This window comes from Somniosus microcephalus, chromosome 4, assembly GCF_052327205.1.
Source record: "Somniosus microcephalus isolate GS21.2 chromosome 4, FLI_Smic_1.0, whole genome shotgun sequence".
NCBI lineage: Eukaryota > Metazoa > Chordata > Chondrichthyes > Squaliformes > Somniosidae > Somniosus > Somniosus microcephalus.
The window spans coordinates 68,934,972-68,961,461 of record NC_140990.1 but is presented as its reverse complement, the minus strand read 5'-3'; the positions used below and the strand labels follow the sequence as shown (position 1 = coordinate 68,961,461).

The window sequence follows — 26,490 nt, the reverse complement described above, 5'->3', positions numbered from 1 at the left end:
TTTTAACTGGCCACAGAAATAGCATTTTTGGGCCTGGTCACGGGGCATCGCTGCGGTTCTTACCGGGGGCGGCTGTCCCAGTTGATTTCGGGACATCGCTGCAGCAGTTGGTGCCGGGGGCGGCGGTCCCATGTCCCACAGTCGCGATGGCCATGGCGCGGCGCCGTTATGTGAGTATGCTTCGAGGTTTCGGTGGGCCGCATCTAGCGAGAGCGCAAGGGCTACGGCCGTCTTCAGGTCGAGCTCCTTGCTTTCGAGCAGTCTCTGCCGGGAGTAGTCGGACTGGAGGCCCCTGACGAAGGCATCACAAGTAAGCCCCTCCGCGTGCCCTGCAGCCGTTACCTCCTTACAGTCGCAGTCTCTGCAGAGTGTCTGTAACGCCCGTAAAAATGCCTCTACCGATTCCCCCGGTTGCTGCCTGCGGGATCCCAAGAGGTGTCTGGCGTAAATCGTGTTCACTCGGCGCGTGTATTGCCCTTTTAGTAGTTCGAGGGCCGCCGTGTACGTAGTAGCGTCCCGGATGAGCGTATATACTTGAGGGCTCACCTGGGCGGTCAAAACTTTTAGTTTGTTCTCCTCCGATGTCACGGCGGAGGCTCCTAGGAAGGATTCAAAGCAGCTCAGCCAGTGTTCGAAATTGGTTGATGAACCCGCTGCTTGAGGGTCGAGGTCCAGGCATGCCGGTCTGAGGGCTCGCAGCAACGCCTGCTGTTGTTGCTGTTCAGGTGTCGCCATTTTACTTCTAGTTAATAAAATTGATACGCTTATCAATTACTCCATAAAAGACGATGAATCAGGAAGGTGATGAAAAGGCTTTTATTAACTAGAGAACAGAGCATGCCTCTCGTGGGTGGCTGGTTCCAAGAAAGAAGTGAGTCGGCGAAAGCCCCACCTTTATTCCTGGTCATGTGGGCGGAGCCAGCTGAGGCATGCCTTGGTACACAGCGCCACCCAGAAGTAACAATATACAATAACAGTGGTTTACCACATTAAGTTTCAATGAGATCCCCTCTCATTCTTCTAAACTCCAGTGAATATAAGCCTAATTGACTCAATCTCTCCTCATACATCATCCCTGCCATCCCAGGTATCAGTCTGGTGAATCTTCGCTGCACTCCCTCCATGGCAAGAACATCCTTTGTCAGATAAGGCGACCAAAACTGCACAAAATACTCAAGGTGTGGTCTCACCAAGGCCCTGTACAACTGCAGCAAGACATCCCTGCTCCTGTACTCGAATCCTCTCGCCATGAAGGCCAACGTACCATTTGCCATCTTAACCGCCTGCTGCACCTGCATGCTTACCTTCAGCGACTGGTGCACAAGAACACCCAGGTCTCGTTGCTCCTCCCCTTTTCCCAATCTATTGCCGTTCAGATAATAATCTGCCTTCCTGTTTTTGCCACCAAAGTGGATAGCCTAACATTTATCCACATTATACTGCATCTGCCATGCATTTGCCCAATCACCCAACCTGTCCAAATCATACTGGAGTTTCTCTGCATCCTCCTCACAGCACACACGCCCATCCAGCTTTGTGTCATCTGCAAACTTGGAGATATTACATCTAGTTCCCTCGTCTAAATCATTAATATATATTGTGGATAGCTGGGGTCCTAGCACCGATCCCTGCGGTACCCCACCAGTCACTGCCTGCCACTCGGAAAAATACCCGTTTATTCCAACTCTTTGCTTCCTGTCTGCCAACCAGTTCTCTATCCAAGTCAGTACCTTACCACCAATCCCATGTGCTTTAACTTTGCATGCAAGTCTCCTATGCAGGATATTGTCGAAAGCCTTCTGAAAGTCCAAATACACCACATCCACTGGTTCTCCCTTATCAATTCTACCAGTTACATCCTGGAGGTAAGGAATAATAAGGGGAAAAAAACACTAGTGGGCATAGTCTATAGGCCTCCGAACAGTTGCAACTCTGTTGGACGGAGTATCAATCAGGAAATAGTTGAGGCTTGTAATAAGGGAACATCTATAATTATGGGGGATTTTAACTATCATATTAATTGGACAAATCAAATTGGGCAGGGCTGCCTTGAGGATGAGTTCATTGAGTGTATTAGGGATGGGTTTCTTGAGCAGTATGTAACTGAACCGACCAGGGGGCAAGCAACCTTAGATCTGGTCCTGTGTATCGAGACAGGATTAATTAAAAATGTCCTAGTAAAGGATCCCCTTGGAATGAGTGACCATAACATGGTTGAATTCCATATTCAATTAGAGGGTGAGAAGGTTGGGTCTCAAACAAGCGTGCTAAGCTTGAATAAAGGAGACTATGAAGGTATGAGAGCGGAATTGAGTAGAGTGGATTGGGAAAATAGATTAAAGTGTAAGACGATACATGATCAGTGGTGTACATTTAAGGAGTTATTTTACAACTTCGAAAAAATATATATTCCACTGAGAAGAAAAGTGTGTAAAAGAAAAGACAGCCATCCGTGGCTAAGTAAAGAAATTAAGGATAGTATTCGACTAAAAACAAGGGCATATAAGGTAGCCAAATCTAGTGGGAGGATGGAGGATTGGGAAAGCTTTAAAATACAGCAAAAAATAACAAAAAGATTGATTAAGAAAGGGAAAATAGATTATGAAAGTAAATTAGCAAAAAACATAAAAACAGATAGTAAGAGTTTTTATAGTTATACAAAAAGAAAAAGGGTGGCTAAAGTAAATGTTGGTCCCTTAGAGGATGACACCAGGAAATTGATGGTGGGAAATATGGAGATGGCAAAAACACTGAATGAATATTTTGTATCAGTCTTTACAGTAGAGGACACTAAGAATATCCCAACACTGGACAAACAGGGGGCTCTAAGGGGAGAGGAGCTAAATATGATTAAAATCACTAAGGAAGTGGTACTTGGTAAAATAATGGGACTTAAGCCGGATAAATCCCCTGGACCTGATGGCTTACATCCTAGGGTCTTGAGGGAAGTGGCAGTAGGGATTGTGGATGCATTGGTAATAATTTTCCAAAACTCCCTGGACTCAGCAAAGGTCCCGGCAGATTGGAAAACTGCTAATGTAACACCCTTATTTAAAAAGGGTAGTAGGCAGAAGGCTGGAAACTATAGACCTGTTAGCCTAACATCTGTGGTTGGTAAAATGTTAGAGTCCATTATTAAGGAGACAGTAACAGGACATTTGGATAAACATAATTTAATAGGACAAACTCAGCATGGTTTCATGAAGGGGAAGTCATGTTTGACAAATTTGCTGGAGTTCTTTGAGGAAGTAACATATAGGGTGGATAAAGGGGAACCAGTGGACGTAGTGTATTTAGACTTCCAAAAGGCATTTGACAAGGTGCCACACAAAAGATTATTGCTTAAGATAAAAAATCACGGGATTGGGGGTAATATTCTGGCATGGATAGAGGATTGGCTATCTAAGAGAAGGCAGAGAGTTGGGATAAATGGTTCATTCTCAGACTGGCAATCAGTAACTAGTGGTGTTCTGCAGGGGTCAGTGCTGGGTCCCCAACTCTTTACAATCTACATTAACGATTTGGAGGAGGGGACCAAGTGTAACATATCAAAGTTTGCAGATGATACTAAGATGGGAGGGAAAGTAGTGAGTGAGGAGGACATAAAAAACCTGCAAGGGGACATAGACAGGCTAAGTAAGTGGGCAGAGATTTGGCAGATGGAATACAATACTGGAAAGTGTGAGGTTATGCACTTTGGCAGGAAAAATCGTACAGCAAGTTATTATCTTAATGGCAAGAAACTGGAAAGTACTGAAGTACAAAGGGATCTGGGGGTCCTGGTGCACGAAACTCAAAAGGTTAGTATGCAGGTGCAGCAAGTGATTAAGAAGGCCAATGGAATGTTGGCTTTCATTGCTAGGGGGATAGAATATAAAAATAGGGAGGTATTGCTTCAGTTGTACAAGGTATTGGTGAGACCGCACCTGGAATACTGTATGCAGTTTTGGTGTCCATACTTAAGGAAAGACATACTTGCTCTCGAGTCAGTACAAAGAATGTTCACTCGGTTAATCCCAGGGATGAGGGGATGGACATATGAGGAGAGGTTGAGTAGATTGGGACTCTACTCATTGGAGTTCAGAAGAATGAGAGGCGATCTTATTGAAACATATAAGATTGTGAAGGGGTTGGATCAGGTGGATGCAGGCAGGATGTTCCCGATGATGGGTGAAACTAGAACTAGGGGGCATAGTCTTAGAATAAGGGGCTGCTTTTTCAAAACTGAGATGAGGATGAACTACTTCACTCAGAGGGTGGTAGGTCCATGGAATATGCTGCCCCAAAAAGCTGTAGAAGCTACATCATTACATAAATTTAAAACAGAAATAGACAGTTTCCTAGAAGTAAAGGGAATTAAGGGTTACGGGGAGCGGGCAGGAATTTGGACATGAGTCTAGGTTCATATCGGACATGGCCCTGTGGGTAGCGGAGCGGGCCCAGGGGCGGTGTAGCCTGATCCTGCTCCTATTTCATGTGTCTAATTCTGTTAGATTCAGGAGATGGTTCTGTGATAGTAGATTGGCGGTTAGGATCAGATCAGCCATGATCTTATTGAATGGCAGAGGAGGCTCGAGGGGCCGATTGGCCTACTCCTGCTCCTATTTCTTATGTTCTTATGTTCTTAAAAAATTCCAGTAGATTTGTCAAGCATGATTTACTTTTTGTAAATCCATGTTGACTTTGTCTGATCCTGTCACTGTTTTCCAAGTGCTCTGCTATTACATCTTTTATAATGGACTCTAGCATTTTCCCCACTACCGATGTCAGGCTAACTGGTCTATAATCCCCTGTTTTCTCTCTACCACCTTTTTTGAATAGTGGGGTTGCATTAGCTACCCTCCAATCCATGGGAACTGTTCCAGAGTCTATTGAATTTTGGAAGATGACCAGCAATGCATCTAATATTTCTGGGGCCACTTCCTTAAGAACCCTGGGATGTACTTCACACAATGGTGGAGGGACCGGGCATGTGGGTTTCTGTATAATTTATTAATTAATTTTTTTGATTGCCCTCCGGCCCGAATTTCGATGGAATAATTTTAAAATGTCCTCTACTCCAATTGGAGCTTTCAATGGCGGGGTGTTTACCCGGAATCCCCCGCGCTGCAGAATGTGCACTATCAATGACCACAGGAGTCCAGTGCGCAGCCGTGGGACCGGGCAGAGCTCTGAGCATGCGCAGTGCGAGTGTTGGCGATAGAGTGACGCGTAAGAGACGGTCGGAAATTGTGGGCTTGGGGAGGAATTGGACCCGCGACTGGGCTGGGAAGCTTCATAAACACCGGGTGTAGGCTTCAGGCCCCGGGTTTACCCCGCGGGGACAGGCCCGGCCGCCCGGGATCTCTGGCCGCCATCTTGGACAGGGTGGATGATTCTATGAAAACTAACAGAACCAACAAAGAAATGATCTGATACAACAGCAAAATACTGCGGATGCTGGAAATCTGAAATAACAACAGAAAATGCTGGAAACAGATTTTAAGCAGGTGCAGAGGCCGGGGGAGGGGACGACGGAACAGTCTGTGCTAGGGTAGGAGGCAGGAGAGAGAAAATGTTGCAAATGGGGACGGCAAAACCATAAACAGCCTGAAAAATGGGGGCAGGGGTTATAGTCTGAAATTGTTGAACTCAGTGTTGAGTCCAGAAGGCTGTAAAGTGTCTAATCGAAAGATGAGGTGCTGTTCCTCGAGCTTACATTGAGCTTCATTGGAACAGTGTAAGAGGCTGAGGACAGAGAGATCAGAGTGGGAGTGAAGCGGAGAATTAAAGTGACAGGCGACCGGAAGCTCGGGGTCACCCTTACGGACTGAACGGAGGTGTTCCGCAAAGCGGTCGCCCAATCTGTGTTCACATCTCTCGCCTTCTCCAGTTCTGATGAAGGGTCCCAGACCTGAAACGTTAACTCTGTTTCTCTCTCCACGGATGCTGCCTGGCCTGCTGAGTGTTTCCAGCATTTTCTGTTGTTATTAAAGAAATGATCTTCCTTGGTTATCGATCATTTCACTAAATTTAAACGGAACACCAACAACAACTTACATAGAAACATAGAAAATAGGAGCAGGAGTAGGCCATTCGACCCCTCGAGCCTGCTCCGCCATTCAATGAGATCATGGCTGATCATCCAAACTCAGTACCCGGTCCCTGCCTTCTCCCCATATCCCTTGATCCCTTTAGCCTTAAGAAATATATCTAACTCCTTCTTGAATATATTTAATGAATTGGCCTCAACTGCCTTCTGTGGTACAGAAATCCACAGGTTCCTGCACTTGTTGCTAAGCAACAGGGACGCTTGGTATGTGGCAAGGGTTCCTGCAGCTGTTGCTAAGCAACAGGGAAGCCTGGATTTGTTGCTGTGTACGGAGCTCTCGTAACTTTTAACTATATCTCTCTGTAATCCGGACTTTTTGATAAACCGGCACCACACTGGTCCTGTCGGTGCTGGATAAAAAAGAGTTTCCTGTATTGTGAATAGCTGGGGTCCTAGGACCGATCCCTGCGGTACCCCACTAGTCACTGCCTGTCACTCGGAAAAAGACCCATTTATTCCAACTCTTTGCTTCCTGTCTGCCAACCAGTTCTCTATCTAAGTCAGTACCTTGCCCCCAATCCCATGTGCCTCAACTTTACATGCTAACCTCTTATGCGGGACCTTATCGAAAGCCTTCTGAAAGTCCAAATACACCACATCCACTGGTTCTCCCTTATCTATTTTACCAGTTACATCCTCAAAAAATTCCAGTAGATTAGTCAAGCACGATTTACCTTTTGTAAATCTATGTTGACTTTGTCCGATCCTGTCACTGTTTTCCAAGTGCTCTGCTATTACATCTTTTATAAAATGGACTCTAGCATTTTCCCCACGACCGATGTCAGGCTTACCGGTCTATAATTCCCTGTTTTCTCTCCACCACCTTTTTTGAATAGTGGGGTAACATTATCTACCCTCCAATCCATGGGAACTGTTCCAGAGTCTATAGAATTTTGGAAGATGACCAGCAATGCATCTACTATTTCTAGGGCCACTTCCTTGAGTACCCTAGGATGTAGATTATCAGGCCCTGGGGATTTATTGGCCTTCAATCCCATCAATTTCCCTAACACCATTTCCCTACAAATACTGATTTCTTTCAGTTCCTCCCTCTCATTAGACCCTATGTTCCCTGACATCTCTGGGAGGTTATTTGTGTCCTCCCTTGTGAAGACAGAACCAAAGTATGTATTGGTCGGCCATTTCTTTGTTCCCCATTATAAATTCCCCTGATTCTGACTGCAAGGAATCTACGCTTGACTTCACCAATCTTTTTCTCTTCACATTTATATAGAGCCTTTAAAACATCCCAAGGCACTTCACAGTCGCGCAGTCAGACAATAATCGACACACATACTTTGTTTGTGGTCCAGTGCACTGACACACGGTTCCTTCACAACTGCAACAATTTTATTTCGGTTGCTGTGAAGGCTGCGCTCACTCTGCTCGTACACCTGGTCTCCAAAGGATGCAAAACAGGACTAATGCTGCCGAGCTCAGCTCTTTTTGATCAGAAAATATCAACTGTTTAGCCTCGCCAGGAAATGCACAGAAGAGGCAGCAGTGCTCATTGGCTGCCCAGGAAAGTCCTATTTAGATTAAACTCCTTCACCCAGAGAGTGCTGAGAATGTGGAACATGCTGCCACAGGGAGTAGTTGAGGTGAAGAGCATGGATGCATTTAAGGGGAAGCTGGATAAACACATGGGAGAAAGGAATAGAAGGAGATGCTGATAGGGTGAGATGAAGAGAGATGGGAGGAGGCTCGTGTGGAGAATAAACACCACATGGACCAGTTGGGCCGATTGTACAGCACAGAAACAGACCAATCTATGTAATTCTATGTAATAAGAGAGGAAAGAATGTTCCATAGAAACTAGAATTATCTGTTCTGCATTTTTATCCTGAATTTACAGTGATGTCTTTTGTAAACTGCTTTTACAGGGAATATCATCAGCCTTTGAATGTGGAAGGAGAAATGTTTGCCTGTTCTGTCTGTGGGAAAAGATATCAAACATCAGTGTGACTGGAAAAGCACCGAGACACACACACCCATCATTCACAGCGGGGAGAAACCGTACACGTGTTCTGTGTGTGGACGAGGCTTCAACTAATCGTTCGACCTGGAGAGACACAAGGACACCCGCACCACGGAGAAACTGTGCAAATGTGAGGACTGTGGGAAGGGATTCAGCTCCCCATCCCGGCTGAAAACTCATTGACGCAGTCACACCGGGGAGGGGCTGTTCACCTGCTCCACGTGTGGGAAGGGATTCAGTCAGTCATCCCAGCTGGTGAGACACCAGCGGGTTCACACTGGGGAGAGACCGTTCACCTGCACTGTGTGTGGGAAAGGATTTGCTCGATTAACCAACCTCACTGAACACCAACTTGTTCACACTGAAAAGAGACCCTTCAAATGTTCTAAGTGTGAGAAGATCTTTAAAAGCATACTAGATCTGCTGAGACACCAGCGAGTTCACACTGGGGAGAGGCCGTTCACCTGCTCTGTGTGTGCGAAAGGATTCATTCGGTCATCCACTCTGCTGAGACACCAGCGAGTTCACACTGGGGAGAGGCCGTTCACCTGCTCCGTGTGTGGGAAGGGATTCATTGATTCATCCACTCTGCTGAGACACCAGCGAGTTCACACTGGGAAGAGGCCGTTCACCTGCTCCGTGTGTGGGAAAGGATTCACTCGGTCATCCAACCGGCCGAGACACCAGCGAGTTCACACTGGGGAGATGCCATTTACCTGCTCTGACTGTGGGAAGGGATTCACTCAGTCATCCAACCTGCTGAGACACCAGCGAGTTCACACTGGGGAGAGGCCATTCACCTGCTCCGTGTATGGGAAAGGATTCACTCGGTCATCCAACCTGCCGAGACACCAGCGAGTTCACACTGGGGAGATGCCATTTACCTGCTCTGACTGTGGGAAGGGATTCACTCAGTCATCCAACCTGCTGACACACCAACGAGTTCACAAGTGACTGCAGGGGTTGGATTCTGCTGTTATTGCTGCTGTTAATCACATCAAGGACTGAACCATGTTCATTCTGACGTGAGGTTTGTTCCTACTGATGAGAATACCTCCTGTAACTGGGCTGGAGTTTAATATTCTGGATAAATGTCAGATGCACAGTGTTGAGTATTTCTTTCCTCCAAGGTAAGAGGAGACTAATTGATGTCCTGTTACCGACTGTTCCATTTTTGGGCCCTTTCTCCTTTCTAACTCTAGATTATCTCAGTTCTAACACCTTCAGTTACTCTCAAGTCCCAGCTCCCCACACCTTCCAGAGAGCCTGTAATAGAAAATGACTGAAGATTTACCCCAGTGTAACTATTGCTGTTATCCAAGGAAAAAGACTTGTATTTCTATCGCACCTTTCACAACCTCAGGACGTCCCAAAGCGCTTTACAGACAAGGAAGTACTTTTGAAGTGTAGTCACTGTTCTAATGTAGGAAAACCAGCAGCCAATTTGTGCACAGCAAGCTCCCACAAACAGCAATGTGGTATTGACCAGATAATCTGTTTTACTGACGTTGATTGAGGATGGAAGGGGATGTGTAAAGAGATGGTCTGTGTATGGAGATGTGAAAGAAGGAAACGGTCTGTGTGTGTGATAGTGACACAGCCTTGTGGTCACAGTCAGAACAATGACAGATATCCTTGTGGTTATGGTTTGGGCAGGGCCAGGTCAATAATGTAGTAAACAAGTTAAATATAAATATCGCCAGTGTAGTCGCAGCTTAGAAACATAGTGAAACATAGAAAAATAGGAGCAGGAGTTGGCCATTCGGCCCTTCGAGCCTGCTCCGCCATTCAATATAATCATGGCTGATCCTCTATCTCAACACCATATTCCCGCGCTCTCCCCATACCCCTTGATGCCTTTTTTGTCTAAAAATCTATCTATCTCCTTCTTAAATATATTCAGTGACTTGGCCTCCACAGCCTTCTGTGGTAGAGAATTCCACAGGTTCACCACCCTCTGAGTGAAGAAATTTCTCCTCATCTCAGTCCTCAATGTCCTACCCCGTATCCTGAGACTGTGACCCCTCGTTCTAGACTCCCAGCCAGAGGAAACATCCTCCCTGCATCCAGTCTGTCTAGCCATGTCAGAATTTTATACGTTTCAATGAGATCCCCTCTCATTCTTCGAAACACTAGTGAAAACAGGTCAAGTCGACCCAATCTCTCCTCATACGACAGTCCTGCCATCCCAGGAATCAGTCTGGTGAACCTTCGCTGCACTCCTGCTATGGCAAGTACATCCTTTCTTAGATAAGGAGACCAAAACTGCACACAGTACTCCAGGTGTGGTCTCACCAAGGCCCTGTATAACTGTAGTAAGACATCCTTGCTCCTGTACTCAAATCCTCTTGCAATGAAGGCCAACATGCCATTTGCCTTCCTAACTGCTTGCTGCACCTGCATGTTTGCTTTCAGTGACTGGTGTACAAGGACACCCATGTCCCTCTGTACATCAGCATTTCCCAATCTATCACCATTTAAATAATACTCTGCCTTTCTGTTTTTCCTACTGAAGTGGATAACTTCACATTTATCCACGTTATACTGCATCTGCCATGTATTTGCCCACTCGCTCAACTTGTCTAAATCGCCTTGAAGCCTCTTTGCATCCTCCTCACAACTCACAATCCCACCTAGTTTCGTGTCGTCAGCAAACTTGGAAATATTACATTTGGTTCCCTCATCCAGATCATTGATATATATTGTGAATAGCTGGGACCCAAGCACTGATCCCTGTGGTACCCCACTAGTCACCGCCTGCCACCCCGAAAAAGACCCATTTATTCCTGTTCTCTGTTTCCTGTCTGTTAACCGATTTTCAATCCATGCCAGTTTATTACCCCCAATCCCATGTGCTTTAATTTTGCACACTAACCTCTTATGTGGGTTTTTATCAAAGGCCTTCTGAAAATCCAAATACACCACATCCACTGGTTCTCCCTTATCTATTCTACCAGTTACATCCTCAAAAAACTCCAGTAGGTTTGTCAAACACGATTTCCCTTTCATAAATCCATGTTGACTTTGTCTAATCTCATTGATATTTTCTAAGTGTCCTGTTACCACATCCTTCATAATCGACTCTAGCATTTTCCCTACTACTTATGTTAGGCTAACCGGTCTGTAGTTCCCTGTTTTCTCGCTACCTCCTATTTTAAATAGTGGGGTTACATTTGCCAGCCTCCAATCTGCAGGAACTATTCCATAATCTATAGAATTTTGGAAGATGACAGTTGGTAGCACTCTCGCCTCTGAGGCATAAGGTTGTCAGTTCAAGTCCCACTCCAGAGACTTGAGCACAAAAATCCAGGCTGACACTCCAGTGCAGTACTGAGGCACTGTCAGAGGTGGCGTCTTTCGGATGAGACATTAAACTGAGGCCCTGTCTGCTCTCTCAGGTGGATGTAAAAGATCCCATGACACTATTTCAAGAAAGAAAGACTTGCATTTATATAGTGCCTTCATGACCACCAGACGTCTTGAAGTGCTTTACAGCCAATGAAGTACTTTTGAGGTGTAGTCACTGTTGTAATGTGGGAAAGAGCAGGGAAATATCCCCGGTGTCCTAGCCAATGTTTATCCCTCAATCAACATAACAAAAGGATAATAGCAAAATACTGCGGATGCTGGAAATCTGAAATAACAACAGACAATGCTGGAAACACTCAGCAGGCCAGGCAGCATCTGTGGAGAGAGAAACAGAGTTAACAAAATGATAGATTATCTGGTCATTATCACATTGCAGTTTGTGGGAGCTTGCTGTGCGCTAACTGACTGCCGCGTTTCCTACATTACAACAGTGACTACACTTCAAAAGTACTTCATTGGCTGTAAAGCACTTTGGGTGGTCCGGTGGTGGTGAAAGGCGCTACATAAATGCAAGTCTTTCTTTCTTCACTGGTCTCACCAGCGACCTGTTCTGGCTGATGGTTGATTGACAGCTGAGAGTCTGCGCATGCGCACTCGGGACGGCGGTTTGGGCCGAGTCCGGCACAACAACCCCTCCCGGTCACCAAGGGTAACAACCGCGCATGCCCAGAGGACACCAAACCCCCTCCCCCACTCGGAGCTGCACCTGTGCACTCGGATCCTGCCGGACGGAGTCGGCGCAGGGCATTCCGGGGAAAGGCCATGGTGTCGGTTACAGAGTCGCGATCGGTGACGCAAAGTGAGTTTTCTCCGCTCCGATTGGGTGGAGAATCGTGCGGGGTGGGGGGGGGGAGGGGTGGATCGGGAGAGAATAAAGAGAAATAGAAAAGCCTGAGAGTCCGCGAGGCCCCGGACTGAGCGCAGTCAGTTGGACAGTGCACGTGATCTCCTCGGTGACACGTGACCCGGGCCCGCAGCCTGATTGACGGGAGCTTCCGACCAATAGGGAGCGAGCGGGGCGGGGCTGGAGGAGCGAGCTGGCGGCGGGTCCTCCAACAAATTGGGGAACCCGAGGGGTGGGATTAGCGTCGGCTGATTGATCCGCAGGGCAGCAAGTTTCTCCAGTCCCTTGTTCAGGGCCCGGGGCCAGGGGAGGCTGTGGGCCTTTATTCCCCTTATTGGACACAAGGCTCTTTGACTCACAACACACTGGCTCAGATTTTAATACAGACTTTTTAAATTCATCAATAAAAGCAGAGGGAACTAGATGTAATAGCTCCAAGTTTGCAGACGACACAAAGCTCAGTGGGCATGTGTGCTGTGAGGAGGATGCCGAGAAACTCCAGTATGATTTGGACAGGTTGGGTGATTGGGCAGATGCATGGCAGATGCAGTATAATGTGGATAAATGCGAGGTTATCCACTTTGGTGGCAAAAACAGGAAGGCAGATTATTATCTGAACGTCAATAGATTGGGAGAAGGGGAAGTGCAACGAGACCTGGGTATCCTTGTGCGCCAGTCGCTGAAGGTAAGCATGCAGGTGCAGCAGGCGGTAAATGGTATGTTGGCCTTTGTAGCGAGAGGGTTCGAGTACAGGAGCAAGGATGTCTTGCTGCAGTTGTACAGGGCCTTGGTGAGACCACATCTTGAGTATTGTGTGCAGTTTTGGTTGCCTTATCTGAGGAAGGATGTTCTTGCCATGGAAGGAGTGCAGCGAAGATTCACCAGGCTGATACCTGGGATGGCAGGAATGACGTATGAGAGGAGATTGGGTCGATTGGGCTTATGCTCGCTGGAGTTTAGAAGAATGAGAGGGGATCTCATTGAAACTTATAAAATTCTAACAGGACTAGACAGACTAGATGCAGGAAGGATGTTCCCGATGGCCGGGGATTCCAGAACCAGGGGTCATAGTCTAAGGATAAGGGGTAGGCCTTTTAGGACAGAGATGAGGAGGAATTTCTTCACCCAGAGAGTGGTGAACCTGTGGAATTCTCTACCACAGAAGGCAGTGGAGGCCAATTCATTAAATATATTCAAGAAGGAGTTAGATATATTTCTTAAGGCTAAAGGGATCAAGGGATATGGGGAGAAGGCAGGGACAGGGTACTGAGTTTGGATGATCAGCCATGATCTCGTTGAATGGCGGAGCAAGCTCGAGAGGCCGAATGGCCTACTCCTGCTCCTATCTTCTATGTTTCTATAAGCCCCGTGGTTCTGTAGAACAAAATATTTACCCCACTATTCAAAAGAGGTAGTGGAGAGAAAACGGGGAATTATAGACCAGTAAGCCTGACATCGGTAGTGGGGAAAATGCTTGAGTCCATTATAAAAGATGTAATAGCAGAGCACTTGGAAAACAGTGACAGGATCGGACAAAGTCAACATGGATTTACAAAAGGTAAATCATGCTTGACTAATCTACTGGAATTTTTTGAGGATGTAACTGGTAGAATAGATAAGGGAGAACCACTGGATGTGGTGTATTTGGACTTTCAGAAGGCTTTTGATAAGGTCCTGCATAAGAGATTAGCATGTAAAGTTAAAGCGCATGGGATTGGGGGCAAGGTACTGACTTGGATAGAGAACTGGCTGGCAGACAGGAAGCAAAGAGTTGGAATAAACAGGTCTTTTTCCGAGTGGCAGGCAGTGACTAGTGGGGTACCGCAGGGATCAGTGCTAGGACCCCAGCTATTCACAATATGTATTAATGATCTAGACGAGGGAACTAGATGTAATATCTCCAAGTATGCAGATGACACAAAGCTGGGTGGGCGTGTGTTCTGTGAGGAGGATGCAGAGAAACTCCAGGATGATTTGGACAGGTTGGGTGATTGGGCAGATGTATGGCAGATGCAGTATAATGTGGATAAATGCGAGGTTATCCACTTTGGTGGCAAAAACAGGAAGGCAGCTTATTATCTGAATGGCAATAGATTGGGAGAAGGGGAAGTGCAACGAGACCTGGGCGTCCTTGTGCACCAGTCACTGAAGGTAAGCATGCAGGTGCATTAGACGGTTAAGAAGGCAAATAGTATGTTGGCCTTCGTAGTGAGATAATTCAAGCACAGGAACAAGGATGTCTTGCTGCAGTTGTACAGGGCCTTGGTGAGACCGCACCTTGAGTATTGCGTGCAATTTTGGTCATCTTATCTGAGGAAGGATGTTCTTGCCATGGAGGGAGTGCAGCGAAGATTCACCAGGCTGATACCTGGGATGGCAGGAATGACGTATGAAGAGAGATTGGGTCGATTAATCTTATATTTGCTGGAGTTTAGAAGAATTAGAGAGGATCTCATTGAAACTTATAAAATTCCAACAGGACTAGACAGACTAGATGCAGGAAGGATGTTCCCGATGGCCGGGGAGTCCAGAACCAGGAGTCACAGTCTAAAGATAAGGGGTAAGCCATTTAGGACAGAGATGAGGAGGAATTTCTTCACCCAGAGAGTGGTGAACCTGTGGAATTCTCTACCACAGAAGGCAGTTGAGGCCAATTCATTAAATATATTTAAGAAGGAGTTGGATATAGTTCTTAAGGCTAAAGGGATCAAGGGATATTGCGAGAAAGCAGGGACAGGGTACTGAGTTTGGATGATCAGCCATGATCTCATTGAATGGCGGAGCAGGCTCGAGGGGCAGAATGGCCTACTCCTGCTCCTATCTTCTATGTTAATATTTTATTGAATCATAGAATGGTTACAGCCCAGAAGGAGGCCATTCGGCCCGTCGAGCCCGTGCCGGCTCTCTGCAAGCCCACTTCAGCAAGTCCCACTCCCCGCCCTTTCCCCGTAACCCTGCAAATTTCTTTACTTCAGGTACTTATCCAATTCCCTTTTGAAAGCTGTGATTGAATCTGCCTCCACCACCCTTTCAGGCAGTGCATTCCAGATCCTAACCACTCGCTGCGTAAAAAAGTTTTTCCTCATGTCGCCTTTGGTTCTTCTGTCAATCACCTTAAATCTGTGTCCTCTGGTTCTCGACCCTTCCGCCAATGGGAACAGTTTCTCTCTACTCTGTCTAGACCCCTCATGATTTTGAACACCTCTATCAAATCTCCTCTCAACCTTCTCTGCTCTAAGGAGAACAACCCCAGCTTCTCCAGTCTATCCACATAACTGAAGTCCCTCATCCCTGGAACCATGCTTGTAAATCTATTCTGCACCTTCTCTAAGGCCTTCACATCCTACATAAAGTGCGGTGCCCAGAATTGGACACAATACTCCAGTTGAGGCCGAACCAGTGTTTTATAAAGGTTCATCATAACCTCCTTGCTTTTGGACTCTATGCCTCTATTTATAAAGCCCAGGATCCCGTATGCTTTTTTAACCCTTTCTCAACCTGCCATGCCACCTTCAATGATTTGTGCACACATACCCCCAGGTCTCTCTGTTCATGCACCCACTTTAGAATTGTACCCTTTAGTTTATTTTACCTCTCCTCGTTCTTCCTAACAAAATGTATCACTTCGCACTTTTCTGCGTTAAATTTTATCTGCCACGTGTCCGCCCATTCCACCAGCCTGTCTATGTCCTCTTGAAGTCTATCACTATCCTCCTCACTGTTCACTGTACTTCCAAGTTTTGTGTCATCTACAAATTTTGAAATTGTGCCCTGTACACCCAAGTCTAAGTCATTAATATATATCAAGAAAAGCAGTGGTCCTAGTACCGACCCCTGGGGAACACCACTGTGTACCTTCCTCCAGTCTGAAAAACAACCGTTCACCACTATTCTCTGTTTTCTGTCACTTAGCCAATTTCGTATCCATGCTGCCACTGTCCCTTTTATTCCATGGGCTTCAACTTTACTGGCAAGCCTATTATGTGGCACTTTGTCAAACGCCTTTTGGAAATCCATTTACACCACGTTAACCGCATTGCCCTCATCAACCCTCTCTGTTACCTCATCAAAAACTCAATCAGAATCAGAGCGGCCGGGCCCGGCGGACGTGCGGCCAGGGCCCGGCACCAGGAAACCCAGGGTGCAGCGCCTCCCCCAGACAGGAGAAACCACAACTGGATCGACACAGCAGAGCCGCCAATCCAGAGCCGGCTTGTATCAGGGCGGGCGCTGGATGCGGAAGTCGGTCCCTGGCCGCCTGTGTCGGTCTTTTTGTTGCTTCAGTTTGAGCTGGAGTGGAGATGGAGGAGGAGCTGTTGGGTTTAACCCCCAGTACTTCTGAGCCCAGGAGGACCCAACAATTTCCAATGTGGGACTGTCAAGGGAGGTGGATTCTGGGGGAGATTAGGTTGTTAAACAGACACTGTCCCGACAATGTAAAAGAGTATTGTTTTAGGAACAACTGTAGAGGCTTTTAATCCAGTTTACATATACAGATTTGTTTAATTCATTCTTGGGGTGTGGGCGTCGCTAGCAAGGCCAGCATATATGACCAATCCCCAGCTTCCCGTTGAGAAGGTGATGGTGAGCCGCCGCCTTGAACCGCTGCAGTCCGTGTGGTGAAGGTACTCCCACAATGCTGTTGTGAGGAGTTCCAGGATTTTCACCCAGCGACAATGTAGCAACGGCGATATATGTCCAAGTCAGGATGGTGTGTGACTTGGGGAACTTGGAGATGATGGTGCTCCCATGCACCTTCTGCCTTTGTCTTTCTCGGTGGAGGTTGCGGGTTTTGGAGGTTCTGTCAAAGTTCTGGTCAAGTTGCAGATGTATAAAGTCCATCTCCTTCGCCCCCTCCCGCTCCTACTCCCACCTCTCTCTCCTCCCATAGAGATCAGAGTCTTGTGTAGGCCCAGACCAGGTGGAAATCCATGTACACCACGTTAACCGCATTGCCCTCAACAACCCTCTCTGGGGAGAAGGCAGAGACAGGGTACTGAATTTGGATGATCAGCCATGATCTCATTGAATGACGGAGCAGGCTCGAGGGACCGAATGGCCTACTCCTGCTCCTATCTGCTATGTTTCTATGTTAATATTTAATAGAATCATAGAATGGTTACAGTTCAGAAGGGACATTAGTGAACCAGTTGGGTTTTTATGACAATCCGGCAGGTTTCATGGTCACTTTTTTCTAGTGCCGGCCCCACAAATGACCAGATTCATTGAGCTCAATTTCACAACCTGCCTCTTTAGTGGGTTCTCTCTCACGGTCCCTGTTTTAAATTAATTTTACAGGGTATTAGAAGGGGAGGATTTGCAGATGGGAAGCTCAAACCAAACATCACGTCAAGATCTGACAGTCACTCGACTCATTGGAACTTGAATATCATTAGCCTTTGAATATGGAAGCAAAAAGCACCGTTCACAGCGGGGAGAAACCGTACACGTGTTCTGTGTGTGGACGAGGCTTCAGCCGATCATCTGGCCTATCGACACACAATCGTAGTCACACCGGGGAGAGGCCGTTCACCTGCTCTGAGTGTGGGAAGGGATTCACTAATTCATCCCACCTACTGAGACACCAGCGAGTTCACACTGGGGAGAGATCATTCACTTGCTCCATGTGTGGGAAGGGATTCACACAGTCATCCAACCTGCTGAGTCACCAGCGAGTTCACACTGATGAGAGACCTTTTAACTGCTCGGACTGTGGGAAGTGCTATAAAAGTTCCGGGGAATTGACATGCCATCAACGTGTTCACACTGGGGAGAGACCGTTCAGGTGCTCTCACTGCGGGACTGGGTTCAGGCGATCATCTGAACTCACTGTACACCAACGCACTCACACTGGGGAGAGGCCGTTCACCTGCTCCGTGTGTGGGAAGGGATTTACACAGTCATCCACCCTGCTGAAACACAAGCGAGTTCACACTGGGGAGAGGCCGTTCACCTGCTCTGAGTGTGGGACGAGATTCACTAATTCATCCGATCTTCTAACACACCAGCGAATTCACACCGGGGAGAGGCCGTTCACCTGCTCTGAGTGTGGGAAGGGATTCACTCGTTCATCGCACCTGCTGACACACCAGCGAGTTCACACTGGGGAGAGGCCATTCATCTGCCCTGAGTGTGGGAAGGGATTCACTCAGTCATCTACCCTGCTGAATCACCAGCGAGTTCACACTGACGAGAGACCATTTAACTGCCCGGACTGTGGGAAGTGCTATAAAAGTTCTGGGGAACTGACATGCCATCGACGTGTTCACAGTAACGAGAGATCGTTCAGGTGCTCTCACTGTGGGTCTGGGTTCAGGCGATCATCTGAACTCACTGTACACCAGCGAGTTCACACTGGGGAGAGGCCGTTCACCTGCTCCACGTGTGGGAAGAGATTCACTCATTCATCCACCCTGCTGACACACCAGCGAGTTCACAACTGACTGCAGGGGTTGGATTCTGCTGTTATTGCTGCTGTTAATCAAATCCAGGACTGAACCATGTTCATTCTGACAGTTGGGGTTTGTTTCTGCTGATGTTACTAACCCCTATAACTGGGCTGGAGTTTAATATTCTGGATAGATGTCAAATAAATCAGCTTTGTGTTCAACACATTGTTGCAGATTTTCATCTTTCCCACCTGAGTGTTTAGCATCACCTGGCTGGAGCTCAGAAAGGACAATCTGTGGGAGGATCGTATGGGGGGGGAACAGAACTTCAGCCTGGACACAGTCCTTCAGGGTCACACTGAGCGGGGCAAACGGCACTTTGGCCTTTCTTGAGGTGTGTAAGAAATGTGTCCCAGCCACTCTCGGCCATGGTTCCAAGCTCCCAGGCCCGGAGCAGAAGGCTCCTCTAGAAATGATCCCCAGTCCATTGGTTGCTTCTTTTATGGCCTCATTAACCTGTGTCGCTACTTTTAGTGATTTGTGTATTTTTTTTTTTTTATTCATTGATGGGATGTGGGCGTCGCTGGCCATCCCTAATTGCCCTTGAGAAGATGGTGGTGAGCTGCCGCCTTGAACTGCTGCAGTCCATATGGTGTAGGTACACCCACAATGCTGTTAGGAAGGGAGTTCCAGGATTTTGGCCCAGCGACAGTGAAGGAACGGCGATACAGGTCCAAGTCAGGACCTGATGGCTTGGAGGGGAACTTGTAGGTGGTGATGTTCCCATGCGTCTGCTGCCCTTGTCCTTCTAAGTGGTAGAGGTCGCGGGTTTGGAAGGTGCTGTTGAAGGAGCTTTGGCGAGTTGCTGCAGTGCATCTTGTAGATGATACACACTGCAGCCACAGTGCGCCGGTGGTGGAGGGAGTGAATGTTGAAAGTGGTGGATGGAGTGCCAATCAAGCAGGCTACTTTATCCTGAATGGTGTCGAGCTTCTAGTGTTGTTGGAGCTGCACTCATCCAGGCAAGTGGAGAGTATTCCATCACACTCCTGACTTGTGCCTTGTAGATGGTGGAAAGGCTTTGGGAGTCAGGAGGTGAGACACTCGCCGCAGAATTCCCAGCCTCTGGCCTGCTCTTGTAGCCACAGTATTTATATGGCTGGTCCAGTTCAGTTTCTGATCAATGCTAACCCCCAGGATGTTGATAGTGGGGGATTCAGCGATGGTAATGCCATTGAATGTCAAGGGGAGATGGTCATTGCCTGGTGCGAATGTTACTTGCCACTTGTCAGCCCAAGTCTGAATGTTGTCCAGGTCTTGCTGCATATGGACACGGACTGCGTCAGTATCTGACGAGTCTCGAATGGTGCTGAACAGTGTGCAATCATCAGCGAACATCCCCACTTCTGACCTTATGATGGAGGGAAGGTCATTGATGAAACAGCTGAAGATGGTTGGGCCTAGGACACTGCCCTGAGGAACTCCTGCAGTGATGTCATGTGATTGAGATGAATGACCTCCAACAGCCACAGCCAACTTCCTTTGTGCTAGGTATGATTCCAACCAATGGAGAGTTTTCCCCTTGATTCCCATTGACTTCAGTTTTGCTGGGGCTCCTTGATGCCACACTCGATCAAATGCTGCCTTGATGTCAATCTGGACCCCGAGATCCCTTTGCTCCTCTACCCCATTTAAACTCTTATTTTCCAAATAGTGTGTGGCCTCATTCTTCCTACCAAAACACACCACCTCACACTGATCTATACGGAAATTTATTTGGCAATTAACCGCCCATTCTACAAATTTATTAATGTCTTCTTGCATTTTGTCGCAGTCTTCCTCAGTATTAACTCTACCTCCCAATTTGATGTCATCGACAAATTTTGAAATTGTACTTCCGATTCCCGAGCCCCAAATTGTTTCTGTAAATAGTGAACAACAGTGGTCCCAGCACCAATCCCCACCTTTTGTCAGTCTGAGTAACTACTCTTAACTGCGACTCTGTTTCCTGTTTTGTAACCAGCTTGCGATCCATAACAGTTTGTATGGTCTACAAGTTGACCAAGGTCAGGCCGTGTGGCGTGAAGGGCCAGGCAGCAGAATGGATAGAAAGATGGCTACAACACCAAACAATTGACAAAAATTGAGAAAATAGAATGAGAGTAAATTAGCAAGAAATATAAAGACAGTCTGTAAGAGCTTCTAGTATGTAAAAAGGACAAGAGCAGCAAAAGCAAGTGTTGGTCCATTAGAGGCTGAGACAGGAGAAATTAAATTGGGGAACAAGGAAATGGCAGAGACTTGAATTAAATATTTTTTATTGTCTTCACAGTGGAAGACACAAAAAGTATTGCAAAAATAGTGGGGAACCAAGGGGCTACTGAGAGCGAGGAACTTAAGTAATTAATATCAGTAGAGAAAAAGTACTTGAGAAACTAATGGGGCTAAAAGCTGACAAATCCCCTGGACCCGATGGCCTACATCCTCGGGTTCTAAAACAGGAGGCCGTGGAGATAGTGGGTTCATTGGTTGTGATCTTCCAAAACATTTCAAAATCCCTAAATTCAGGAATGGTCCCAGCAGATTGGAAGGTAGTAAATGTGACCCCGCTATTCAAGAAAGGAGGGAGAGACTACAGACCAGTTAGCCGGACGTCGGTTGTCAGGAAAATGCTGGAATCCATTATTAAGGAAGTGATAACCGGGCACTTGGAAAATCATAATATTAGGCAGAGTCAACATGGTTTTATGAAAGGGAAATCGTGTTTGACAAATTTATTAGAGTTTTTGGAGGATGTAACTAGCAGGGTAGATAAAGGGGAACCAGTGGATGTAGTACATTTGGATTTCTGCAAGGCATTCGATAAGGTGCCACATAAGAGGTTGTTAAGCAAGATAAGGACACATGGGGTTGGAGGCAATGTATTGGCATGGATAGAGGATTGGTTAACAGACAGAAAAGAGTGTAGGAATAAATGGGTCATTTTCAGATTGGCAGGCTGTAACTAGTGGGGCACCACAAGGGTCAGTGCCTCAGCTATTTACAATCTATATTAATGATCTAGCTGAATTGACCAAGTGCAATGTGTCCAAGTTTGCTGATGATAATGCTAGGTGGGACAGTAAGCTGTGAGGAAACACAGAGTCAGCAAAGGGCTATGGACAGGTTAAATGAGTGGGCAAAAAGGTGGCAGATTGAGTACAATGTGGGGAAATGTGAGGTTATTCACTTTGGTAGGACGAACAGAAAAATAATTTTTTTAAATGGTGGTAAACTATTGTAATCAACCACCACCTAGACCGAAGGGTGTGTTGATGTGGGGGGTGGAGGACACAAGCACAGTCACAAGATTGGTAAATGAAAAACAGCAGTTAGCTGTGTTTTATTTTAGAAAACAGGGAAAAAAGGTTCACGTCTGGCAAAATCCACCAACATATGACGTTCAAAAGGAAAAGTGAAGAACAAAACCATCACCCGCCCCAGGTGGTTAGGAAGGCAGTCCTTAAATCAATTTCCTCCAAAAATAATAAGCCAGGGTTACTTTACCACCAGATCTTTCTCAGCCGGTCCAGGGATCATATCAGGCTCTCAAAACTAACCAATATTCCACCTGGGTTCAATAGTAAACCTCTCTGTGGTAGCTGCAAGCTGGTTTTCAACAACAGTCTTGGCTTTGTCCTCAGGTACTGGCCCTGAAGGGATGCACTGGTTTGCCTTTTAAACTGCTGAGCTAATGGGTAGATTTGCCTCAGGTGTGTGGCCTTCACCTGAATTGGAGTGAGGGGGGACTTAGTCTCCATCTGGTGGCCACATACCGTCCATCCACCACAAACCACCCCCATAGCTCACATATCTCCTCTCCCCCCCCGTCCATCCACCACAAACCACCCCCATAGCTCACATATCTCTCTCCCCCCCCCCCCCGACTTCCAGGAAGGGGCACAGGCAGACCAAAGGGCCTCACATCTGGAGAGGGCATCAGCATTCCCATGGCGGGTACCAGACCACTGTCTGTCTTTAATCCTTTTTACTTTGACGCCTGTATCTGGAATATTTCGAGACCTGGTAACCATCGAATCTTCTATTCTTGTGTCACAGCGGAATGTCTCATTTGTTCCCTGAAGGCTGAAGGGAATGACTGATTCCCATGAAACTTTCCAAAGGCATCAGACTCCCCTTTTCTGAGAACTGGACTCCAGTTAGGACCAGCTGCCTGCCCATTTGAGACACTTTAGCACAATCTAGTAACTTAAATGCTAGTATTGATCCAGGGAGTGAACTTCCCAAATTGAACTGTCAACCTTTTGTACAATTTGTTAAAGTCCATGATATTGTGTAACAGTCCGATTTCCAAAAGCCATCATATTCTGTCCAGGCCTCAGGCATTTAACAGGTCATCTTTCTTGTAGATTTTATCCAGAAATTTTATTAGAGTCAAAACCTTGATCATTATCCAACTGAGTTGCATCAATCTCAGAAAACACCTTACTTCTGATTTCACTTCATTCAGGAAGCGACATCGCCAAGGTGTTTTCTCTTTGGTAGTGTGGTAACCTGTGTCCGTATATCAACCTCATTCTTCCACTGGTCATACGGTTCAAACTCCAAGAACATTGGAGGGTAATCGTATCTCAATGATTTACACTTGCTTTCTGCCATTTTCCACAATGGCCACTAGGCTTTCAAGTTTTATGTCCCAAACAAAAAAATCATAGTTTCCAACCTCCACCTTTAGGCAACCATTCTCTGCTACCATGCTGTATCTGCGCTTCTGCATCAAGTCTGTCAGGGGAGACACTATTGAAGCAAAATTAGGAATAAATCTCTGGTAATAACCAACCAGTCAGTCCCAGAAATGCTCTTACTTGCTTCTTGTTTCCAGGCCTGGGCCAATTTCAGATAGGCTCCAATTTCCTCACTTGTGGCTTAACATTACCTCTGCCAATTGTAAACCCGAGGTATTCAGTTTCTGACCACCCCACTTCACATTTCTTCAGGTTAGCAGTCAACCCAGCTTCCCTTAGGGACTGAAGTACTGCTTGTACTTGGAGCAGGTGAGTGGACCAATCCTCACCATGAATCACCACATCACTGACTTTGTGGGATGCCTCCTTCAACTCCACTGCCCCTCTGACTTTGGTATCATCTGCAAACCTGACCAACCCACATTTCGTTTCTGAATCCAAGTCAGTAATGTAAATGAGAAATGTCAGTGGTCCCACAATGAACCCTGGGGCTTGACATCACCCCACTAGCCTTCACCAAGCTCGGTCTTCACCAAGCTCGGTCTTCACCAAGCTCGGTCTTCACCAAAGGGTTTTCAACAATGTGTGCTTTGTCCTCCCAGCCACCAGAGGGCTAAAGCCAGCATTCTCCACCAAATGTTAGCACCACCTAGACCGAAGGGTGCATTGATGTGGGGGATGGAGGACACAAGCACAGTCACAAGATTGGTAAATGAAAAACAGCAGTTAGCTGTGTTTTATTTTAGAAAACAGAAAAAAGGTTCACATCTGGCAAAATCCACCAACATATGACATTCAAAAGGAAAAGTGAAGAACAAAACCATCACCCACCCCAGGTGGTTAGGAAGGCAGTCCTTAAATCAATTTCCTCCAAAAACAATAAGCCAGGGTTACTTTACCACTGGAGCTTTCTCAGCCGGTCCAGGGATCATATCAAGCTCTCAGAACGAACCAATATTCCACCCGGGTTCAATAGTAAACCTCTCTGTGATAGCTGCAAGCTGGTTTTCTCCTCAGGTACTAGCCCTGTAGGGATGCACTGGTTTGCCTTTTAAACTGCTGAGCTAATGGGTAGATTTGCCTCAGGTGTGTTGGAGGTGTGTGGCCTTCACCTGAATTGGAGTGAGAGGGGGACTTTGTCTCCATCTGGTGGCCACATACCGTCCATCCACCACAAACCGCCCCCATAGCTCACACTATTAAATGTTGGTGTCCAGAGAGATTTAGGTGTCCTCATACAAGAAACATGGAAAGCTAGCATGCAGGTACAGCAAGCAATAAGGAAGGCAAATGGCATGTTGGCCTTTATAGCAATGGGGTTGGAGTATAAGAGTAAGGAAGTCTTGCTACAATTGTACAGGGCCTTGGTGAGACCACACCTGGAGTACTGTGCACAGTTTTGGTCTCCTTATCTAAGGAAGGACATACGTGCCTTAGAGGTGGTGCAACGAAGGTTCACTAGATTGATCCCTGGGATGAGAGTGTGAAGGAATAAGCAATATACCTATTCAGAAAAATACACCATCCTATGGAAGAATTCTGACTTTATTGAAACATGACATACTGGGCTTGAAAATCTAAAAGCCTTAACAATGGAAAAGCTGTAAACAGCATACAAGCTATTGAGATAAAATAAGTTGTTGACACTGAATCAATCACCTTATTGAAACAGAAGGTTAAAGGTTCCTGAAAGTCTGAAGTTTTGGAAAGAACACAATGGTACACCCAGTTAAAGTGTCTTAAACCAACACTTCGTAAAGAATCACATAAATTAAAGAAACATATGCCTTCGTAAAAATGACATCAAATGAAACACGGAGACACGAGTCTGTGTTACAACCAGTTGAGGTAACTAAGAAGACAATGGTGCACCCGGTTGAGGTGTTTTTAATTTACATGTTGTAAAAAGATACAAACAGAAGACCGTGGTAAGAATGACATCAAACAGATGCACCAGCCATCACATTGTTTTTGTGTTAAGCTTGAGACACCTACACAGGAGATATAATTCTTAATGCTACAAGCTGATCTAACTGTAAAAATAGCAGGGGTCAACAGAAAAATGACGAGAGATAATTAGCTTACATCAGCAGAAAACTTCAAAGGAAATACCACTGAGAAAGAGTATAAAAATTGAACTTTTAAATGGGAAGACAGATTCGCTTGAAGGGGCAAAGCAATTCTCGGCTTCAGAGGCAAGCTCTGTAAGTCTACAACTCTGAGTCTCGGGGATCAAGGTATCAAATGTATTTGATTTTGGTGGATATCCTGGAATAAACTAAGAACTGTAAAAATGTAGAGAAGCTAAGATTTGAGAAGAAGGATCTCTGATAATAAGATTGTAAAAGTTTTTTGTACTTGGAACTGTTAATGTCGCGATTGAAACACCTACTGTCATTACATGTCGGTTCTTTAATAAATCTATATATTTTTAGAATTGTTTCACATAGTACTTCTGTATCAAACTCGCGAACTCAATCTCTGTACGCTCTTTGGTGAGGAGTTGCAGAATTCTGAGGGAGTTTTCCGGACCCTCATAATATCCGGAACGTTACAGTCTAGCTAAACTTATTAAAAGTGCTATCTGGAGGATGGTAACATCTTCAGGTTGTTTCTTTCCTTTAGGGAGAGATAGTCTGGACCTTTAGACCTAATTAAGCATCTTTAGGATTCGGCTACCTCTAACTTTAGTTGAAAGTGAACGTCTGGGGAATACGCCTGATCCGGGGTAGCTCTAAAGGGGCTAGGACTAGTAATAATCCCTTCAAGAGAGTTGTCCTATGAGGAGAGATTGAGTAGATTGGGCCTATACGCTCTGGAGTTTAGAAGAATGAGAGGTGATCTCATTAAAACATACAAGATTCTGAAGGAGATTGACAGGGTAGATGCTGAGAGGCTGTTTCCCCTGGCTGGAGAGTCTAGAACTAGGGGCCATAGTCTCAGGATAAGGGGTCGGCCTTTTAAGATGGAGATCAGGAGAAATGTCTTCACACAGAGGGTGGTGAATCTTTGGAATTCTCTGCCCCAAAGTGCTGTGGATGCTCAGTCGTTGAGTATATTCAAGGCTGAGATAG

General features: G+C 46.3%; 1 protein-coding gene across 1 annotated transcript in view; it reads left to right on the top strand.

Annotated features, from left to right (window-relative positions):
- Window positions 1-25,844, top strand: part of LOC147119142 (uncharacterized) — a 37,483-nt gene extending 11,639 nt beyond the window's left edge. Inside the window, exons 2-3 of the mRNA XM_085984040.1 lie at window positions 8,258-9,019; window positions 17,714-25,844. Of these exons, the coding sequence (XP_085840166.1) occupies window positions 8,258-9,019; window positions 17,714-18,725 (1,774 nt within the window). The 3' untranslated portion in view covers window positions 18,726-25,844. The remainder of the gene's footprint in view (window positions 1-8,257; window positions 9,020-17,713) is intronic.
- The last annotated feature ends 646 nt before the right edge of the window (window positions 25,845-26,490 follow it).